General features: G+C 38.3%; 1 protein-coding gene across 1 annotated transcript in view; it reads right to left on the bottom strand.

Moving 5' to 3' along the window:
• pik3ap1 (phosphoinositide-3-kinase adaptor protein 1) overlaps nt 1-8,343 on the bottom strand; it is a 64,906-nt gene that overhangs the window by 33,685 nt on the left and 22,878 nt on the right. Inside the window, exon 3 of the mRNA XM_014019900.1 lies at nt 331-544. Coding sequence (XP_013875354.1) covers nt 331-364 — 34 coding nt within the window. The 5' untranslated portion in view covers nt 365-544. The remainder of the gene's footprint in view (nt 1-330; nt 545-8,343) is intronic.

The raw sequence follows: 8,343 nt of genomic DNA, 5'->3' as shown, positions 1-8,343 counted from the left end.
GTGTGTGTGTGTGTGTGTGTGTGTGTGTGTGTGTGTGTGTGTGTGTGTTCGTCTTCAACACCATCAACCACGACTAATCCGTCTTGACATAACCAACTCTTAACTGTAAATGGAGCTGAATTTCATACCTAAAATAAAATTACCCAGACAGGATGCCAACGCGCTTCTTCCTCTTTTTTATATAAATTCTGAATGAGACTGATCCGATCAACAAACAGGTTTCTAAATTAGGAGATAAAACATTAAAAAAAAAAAACCCAACAACATTCAGCCACAAAGATGATTGTTGATGTGTTAAAATAAAAAGTGAGGCGCTGCGACTTTAGTCACCTGAAGACTCCGGACTCGAGATGATTTCCTCCATGACCCGTCCTCACAATCATCCCAGAAGCAGCTGATTTTTCCCTCCCAAATGGTCCTTTTTGGGTTTTTTGCAGCTCCCTTTTTCGTGTCACCAGATCAGCAATGATCAGCCGAAGCCCTTTGCTCGGTTGTATAAATAGCAACACTTAGTTTCCTGATTTTGGTAGCTCTGCCCCACTTCCTGAAACAGTTCAAGAAGTGAGAAAACTGTCACTTCAGAAAGTACAACAAGCCCGCAGACACTTCTGACGTGAGCAGTTTTTATTATTTTATTTTAGAAAAAAATATTTTTATCTAAAGCGGTAAAAAGGGGGGTAAAACTTCATGACTTTCCAATCTGCAGTTAGAAAAGTTCAACACAAAGCTTTTGTCTCATTCGGGCAACATTTTTGTTCCCTTTTTACAAAAAATCCTGCATGAATTCACCTGTTGTTCAGGTCAGATTCTTCTGTTTTTTCACTTCCTTAACGTGACGCCGTGCCTTTCATACTGAACGGATCAGAAACAAGTTTTACAGCCGTCAGGACTCAGAGGTCGAGCAGAGATAAAAAATTATGACCAAGCGAGGTTTAAAACTTAATACCTAGCACAGGGCTATTCAGCTGAACTGCTCCGGGGGCCACACTTACTGCACATGAACAGATGACGGGCCGAACATCCAGCAATTAAAGTCATTATGTAAATAAACCAAGTATTACAAAGATCTCTTACCTTTGAAAGAGTTTATTTTGCTGCATTTGATCATGAATACAACATACAAACCATATAAAGTAGTGATTATTAAACAATATAAAAAATAAAAAGAACACATTCTGCCTCCTGTTTAACACAAATCTAATTTTAACATCTCTTACTTGCCAAAAATTTAAACCAATTTTATTTTCACTTTCGTAGTTTTATCTTCAACTGCTTGTAATTTTAACTGTCTTGACTGTGCATAGAAATGGTTTTTACCAACTTGTTGCCAAGATTCTTCAATGTTTAACTAAGAACTTAAGAGTAATTAATGTAGAAAACCAGCGGTTTGGGTTTAAAAGATGTATGAACCAATTGGTGGGCTGAACTTTGGTTGGGCCACCAGTTGAATAGCCCTGACCAAGCATTTCTTCAAGGAATGCATGTCGCCCACAGCTTTTCAGTTTCTGTTAAAAATCATGTAGTCGTTTTAATCAAACATTAAAATCAACTTTATGCAGGTGATTTGTTAGAGCACAGAGTATGTGACATGAATGGCTCTTAGCTACTACCACACCAAGTTTTATCTGAATATCTGTAAAATTCACCGAGGTGTGACTAGTTTCACTAGAACAATGACTTATGATATGACTCCAAAAGTTACTGTAATATCAGCTGCAGATGTGCAGCCAGTGGTTCATGAGATATTTTACTTACAAAATGCAACAGTCAGCACCAAAGTTAAGTAAATATGTTGCACATTGTGTTGCACTCAGTTTGTGTTCGGGACAATTTCAGCTACTACAACATTACATTTCAGCTCAATATTTCTAATATTTTCTGAGGTTTTACTATTTTTGTTAATTATTACTCCCCTCCCTCCTGAAGGTCATTAGAGTCTGACATTCAGGTGGGAGTGGAGGAAGACCAAGACCCTAATGATCATCAAGTAAGAAAGGAAGGAGACAAAGACTCTAATGACCCTCAGATGGAAGGGGAGTTGGACCAAGACCTTAATGACTCTCAGGTGGAGGGGAGGAAGACAAAGACTCTAATGACTTTCAGATATAAAGGGACGAAGACCAAGACACTAATGAAATTCTGGTGGGGCAGGAAGGAGATTTAGTTGCAGAAAAAGAGGATCTCATGCAGTTTAAACTTCACTCCATGACACAGCAGTTCAGAGAACAATGATTTGGGACATTAGTCAGATGAATCGATGCAGGAGTTTCGAGTGAAGCTCACTGTTTAGTTTTCCTTTTAAGCCGGAACTTAATGAACAAAACTTTTTTTTAATCAAACTGGAATGTCTGGTTAAAAATTAAAGGGACCGAACAGGATCTTTCAGGTATTCATTAATAGAAGCCTGTACTGAGCTGGTCCACAACTGTCGGAGACTCAAAACTGTGAGAAAAAAAGGCATTTTGGACCCAAGGTTGCAGATTTTCATGAAGAACTCGAACATGGAGATTTTATGAAACAGGGAGCTTTGTACAAAAGAAACTAAATTACAAAGTCAACGAGCAGATAGGGATGCAAAAACACAAACTATGAAACCAAAACCTGGATGAAATCGAGAACCATGAAGAACCAGAGAGAAAGCAACCAGACAAAGAAATACCAGAAGYCGAATGAAACAAACCCTGCTAAACTCAACTGTTTCTGATTTAACCTGTTGCACACTGCAGAAATGAAGATAAACAAATTTGGACCAGTTATCTTCAGTGTGGTTTTTAGACCTGGACATTTGGATCTGTAGGCGCTGATATTTAAATTACATACAGCTTCTCTTCATTGTTTTTTTAATCACTTCTTTAAAACATCCGTCCTCTTTGGCACTGAAATTTTACTTATATTTTTAGTTACGAATCTATGCTTTCTAGTTTTTTTTTTGCTTAAAGGTATAGGTTCATTAAACGATTGGGGTGGCTGAAGATTAATCCATGGTGGGCACCATTGGTCACCCCCTGGCTCCTCCATTGCACCTGGTGGTCCACCAGGATCCAGCTCTGCACCACCAGAAGAATAAACTTTTATCTAGTACTAAATACATTAAGGTTTACTTTAATTACCTGTTCAGTTCCAGTCAAAAAAAAAAAAAAACACACACTTCCAACACTACAAACATTCATTATTCTGATCTGTAACCAATGTGAGACATTGATGAATAGCTTGTTAATAATTTTGTGTTTTATCAAACAATAGTTTTATTGGTCTTTATTTAAACCACACACTGAGATTACTGAACTCTTTGGCAAATTCCTCCTGAGCCACAAAGCAGTCTAATATTTATGTTTATGGACTGTGGAGAAAACCAGAGTATCCAGAGAAAACCAGAGAATCTGATGATAACCAGAGTACCTGGAGAAAACCGGAGTACCTTGAGCAAACCAGAGTACCTGGAGTACACCAGAGTACCTGGAGTACACCAAAAGTACCTGGAGAGCATTGGAGTACCAGGAGAAAATCAGAGTATCCAGAGAAAATCAGAGTATCCAGAGAAAATCAGAGTATCCAGAGAAAACCAGAGTAATTGAAGAAAAACGTAGTAACCAGTGACAACCAAAGTACCTGGAGAAAACTGGAGTATCCAGAGAAAACCGGAGTACCCAGAGAAAACTGGAGTATCCAGAGAAAACCAGAGTAATTGAAGAAAAATGTAATATCCAGTGACAACCAAAGTACCCGGAGAAAACCAGAGTATCCAGAGAAAACCAGAGTACCTGGAGAAAACCGGAGTACCTGGAGAACACTGGAGTACTTGGAGTACACCGGAGTACCTGGAGAACATTGGAGTACCTGAAAAAAACCAGAGTATCTGAAGAAAACCAGAGTAATTGAAGAAAAAGAGAGTATCCAGTGACAACCAGAGTRCCCGGAGAAAACCGGAGTATCCAGAGAAAATCAGAGTACCTGGAGAAAACTGGAGTATCCAGAGAAAATCAGAGTACCTGGAGAAAACCAGAGTACTCGGAGAAAACAGAATTACCTGGAGAAAACCCATGAAAGCATTAGGACAGGGGTGCCCAAACATTTTCCCCAAGAGGGCCAAAATGAAAATCTATCCAGATCTGCGGGCCAAATGCAGTTATATAATACATGAAATACAATTACTTTTTAAAATAAAATCCTTTATTTTTAATGATTAAGCTATGCAATGATCCACTTTTGTTTTAGTCTGTACACTTGGAGAAAGTCTGCCATACACTCAAGTAGCAAAGGCTCATGGCACATTTTATAAATTGATAAAATATGAGTTTTTGTGGCCTTATAAAGTGCGTGAATCTACCTGTGGGGTTAAATCTGATCTAAATATTTCTTGTCATTTCATGTTTCATGTTTAATCCTAATAAATCAAAGATATGTCAGCACCATGACTGAAAACTACCTTCACTACAGCCCTTTTATATAGTCATTTGACCAATGGAAATACTGTGTTTCTACATAACAAGTTACAACCTTGTAACTTTGGCAACTGTTGGTGGGCCAAATCAAATGGCTTGGCGGGCCAAATTTGGCCCGCGGGCCCCACTTTGGGCTCCTCTGCATTAGGAGAACATACAAAGCTACACAGTAAGTTGATGTCACTTATTTATGAAACTCTTATTTTTGGTGTCAATTGGTAATAGCAAAAAAATTATAATTAAAAACAAAAATAACAAAAAAAATTATTGGTTTAAGAATCAAAAGTGAGAAAACTCATCTACAACTTTACCATCCGGCACCACATGGTTACAACCATGAGAGGGCACCAGACCCTCACTAACATCTGAGGAGTCCTTCGCAGAACCACAGTCTTAAACAACAACAGCATGTTCTGAGTGATCCGGGTCTCCAACATCAAGAGCAGAATCTTCAGAACCACAACGTGCCGACGGCAGAAAGCCCGACAGGGTTTGAGTTTCTCACAAACAAAGGCGATAAATAAAACCTTCTTCTGCCAGGAAGTGAACGTTCTTAAAAACTGCAAGTTAGTAAGATAGTAAATGATCTGTTTGTTTTTCCATCTGTTAGTAAAATATCAGCTCATACACTAACAGCTTTGTGGTTATTTTTTTTGTTGAGCTGGTTCTAGATCAGTTAAATTCACCAAACAACCCAACTCTGCCTGATTCAGCTCAGTAAAACTGCCTGTTTTATAAGAAATGACATGTATTTTATTATTGAATCCTGGGGCAGAGTTATTAACTCGCTGACTCGTTATTAAATCATTTTTATAGCTGAGAGACGTAATTACCACGTTGGGTTTGAACAAATTGATTTGTAGAAAATTTCCAAACTGGGTTTGATTTCAGCTTCGCCTGCGTTCCTCTCAGGTGAAAACCTCCATCAGGTCATTTCTCAACACACTGAAGGAATTCAGTTTTATTTATTAACTCTGATGGCACTTTATTTTATGTTTTACCCACTTTTAAACAGGCTGACATTTATAATTACAGAGAACATTTCTTCGGCTGCTGCCTGAAATCCTACAGAACTTTTTAAAAGCTAAAACTGAGCTGTTAGTCAAAAGAACATGAGGTAAACTGCAACCGAAAGGAGCTAAACAGCTGCTAAATTAGCTAAATAAAAACGAAAATAAGCAAACAGTAGCTAAAAAGTACTGATACAGTGGCTAAAAGAAGCAGAATGATAGCTAAAAGTAACATAATATTGGCTAAAAGTACACAATAGCTATAAGTATCAGAATGGTGGCTAAAGGTAGCAGAAACATAGCTGAAAGTATTCAAACAGTGGCTAAAAGAAGTAGAATGATTGATATAAATAATAATGTTATCCAAAAGAAGGAAAACAGTAGCTAAAATTAGCAGAATGGTAGCTAAACATAGCAGAACTGTAGCTAACAGTACCAAAACATTAGCTAAGAGTACCAGAACAGTAACTATAAGTATTAAAACAGTGGCTAAAAAAAGCAGAATGATAGCTAAAAGTAGCAAAATTATATCTAAAAGCAGCAGAAARGTAGCTAAACGTAGGAGAACAGTAGCTAAAGGTAGCAGAATTGTAGCTAAAAGTAGCAAAAATGATATCCAAAAGTAGCAGAAAGGCAGCTAAAAGTAGCAATGCATTGGCTAAGAGTAACAGTAGGTGTAAGWATAAGAAAAGTAGCTAAAACTAGCAAAATGGTAACCAAAAGCAGCAAAATAGTAGCTACAATTACCAAAACAGTAGCTAAAAGCAGCAAAAGAAGTTCTAAAGTACGAATCGCTAAGCAAGTTTAAAATAGCTAAACTAAAACTAAAGGCTAAAAGTAGCTGAAATAGAGATAAAGAGATCGAGTGAATTTGTCAGTGGAATTTTATTTTAAACAAAGATAAAAACTGTGAAAAATAAAAAAGGTGAAACAAATCAAAAGTCACAGCTAAATATTTCTGTTCCAGCTGAACGTTTTGACACAGGAATTATTAAACTTGAACAATGTGTACAGACGTAGTTTTACCCAAAACAGGAATGACCTATAAACAGGAAAACTGTGTAAATGCCGACTCGGCGTTCTCACATTGAGGGCGCTTCWGTGTTTTTGCACCATCAGCGTTAATTAGCAGGAACTTCAGGCAGGAAGTTGTTATGAAGGGAGGAGGCAGAGCGCCGTGCATTACGCTCGTGTTACCGTCTCGGTTACTGTACTTCCCCGTTCTGGGGAGAAAAAAACAACAACCTCTGCCTCGTATCTGCTCCGCCTCGGACCTCTTTTGGGAGAATTTAAACATGGAGGCGATCGGAAACAAAGCAGAGCCCAGGAACGCCGAGGCGAGCGCAATCTTGAAACAGAAAACTGAAATGGGGAAAGGGTCCGGAGCTGAAATGTTATTTGGACGCCGGCCCGCATAAGAAAGGACGTGTGTTTGGTTTCTCATTGAGAGTCACCAGCAGGGCTCATTGTGATAAGAAAATAAGTCTAGTGTTACCTGATCTGGTATAATGTGGACCCATTACCACTCCATTGCACTTCATTACAGGACTGTAATAGGGCCGGGGGTCAGCGCTCGACATGGAGTGGCAGAAGAAAATTGAGTCGTCATTGATAATATGATAAAAACTGACGGTGAGAAGCCCCGCCGACAAATTATTGAAATTTACAGTTGATAGGGAAACACTATAACCTCATTTGGTAAGCAGCTGGCAAGTTCTCATACAAAGCAGGTCCTCCGGCACAATGGGAGGCTTATGGAGAGAAAGAAATCCAAAACTATCACAGAATAGTTTTAGACTCGTTGGCTTTGGGCTTTAAAGGGTTCAGAAATATCAAACAATCTGCTCCAATCTGCTTCTCTTAAAGCTGCGCATAAAACCTTTTTACTGAACATTACAAGAAATATTCCTGATTTAAAAGAAGGATCGATGAATCAAATTCAGTTAAAAAACTAATCTGTTTCTTGAAAATCCGTTCTGTTCTGTCATGAGAAGTGGTTTTCAGTTTTTAGTTTCCTATTGTTTGGATTATGTTTTTTTTTCTTATGTTTGGTTTCTGTCACTGTCGGCCTGTCGTCCTGAAGGTGAGTCAAAGTTCTGAGTAAAATATTGCAATAAAWGAGAGGATAAAACACCAGCGTTCAACATGTGACTGGTGTGTCTGTGGTGGATATAAAGGAATTCTTATTTATATTTACACTCAGCCTGAGTCGTCTGKTTTGCTGGAGAGTTTAACTGTAAAAATGGACGTGACTCAAACAGAGAGCTTAACTCAAATCAGGGATTTGAMTCATTTGAGTCTGCAGTGATTCAGGATGGTTTGATTCGAATCAAGGATCCAACTCATTGGCTGTGTTTTCGGGGATTCAGCTGTTTTTGTGAGTTTGCTTATTCGTGGACCTAGTAGAAATCTGCTAGGAGACATGGTTACTCAGTCCTGCCACACCCCCTCACACCTGTTCTCTGTTTTTATTATCCCCACTAATCAGCATTATTTCTTGCCATATTTGTTTGTTTTTTGTGCCTCAGTGTCAGTCTTTGTAAGTCATATTTTGTTTAAATACAGTTTTATATTTATTTGAACTCTCCAGTCCAACCTCCTAGACCAGTGTTTCCCAAAGTTGGGGTCGGGACCCAAAGTGGGGTCCCAGAACTTCAAGGTGGGGTCCTGAAAAGATTTTCTGAATTAATTACATTTTTGCCTTAGTTGTTACAAAGGAGTGAGGTTAGTATATTTTAAATGGGTAAATGTAGTATAAAAATATTGTTACTATGCCCATGTTTAGTTGACCTGATGCAAATGTTTATCATCCAAAAATAGTTGGGGCCACAGGTCTCTACTGTTATTTTGTGGGTCAAAAGCTGAAAAGTTTTGGAACCACTGCACTTTGG

This window comes from Austrofundulus limnaeus, unplaced genomic scaffold, assembly GCF_001266775.1.
Source record: "Austrofundulus limnaeus strain Quisiro unplaced genomic scaffold, Austrofundulus_limnaeus-1.0 Scaffold235, whole genome shotgun sequence".
NCBI classification, from domain to species: domain Eukaryota; kingdom Metazoa; phylum Chordata; class Actinopteri; order Cyprinodontiformes; family Rivulidae; genus Austrofundulus; species Austrofundulus limnaeus.
Note: the sequence above shows the minus strand (reverse complement) of the source record. Positions and strands in the feature narration are given on the sequence as shown.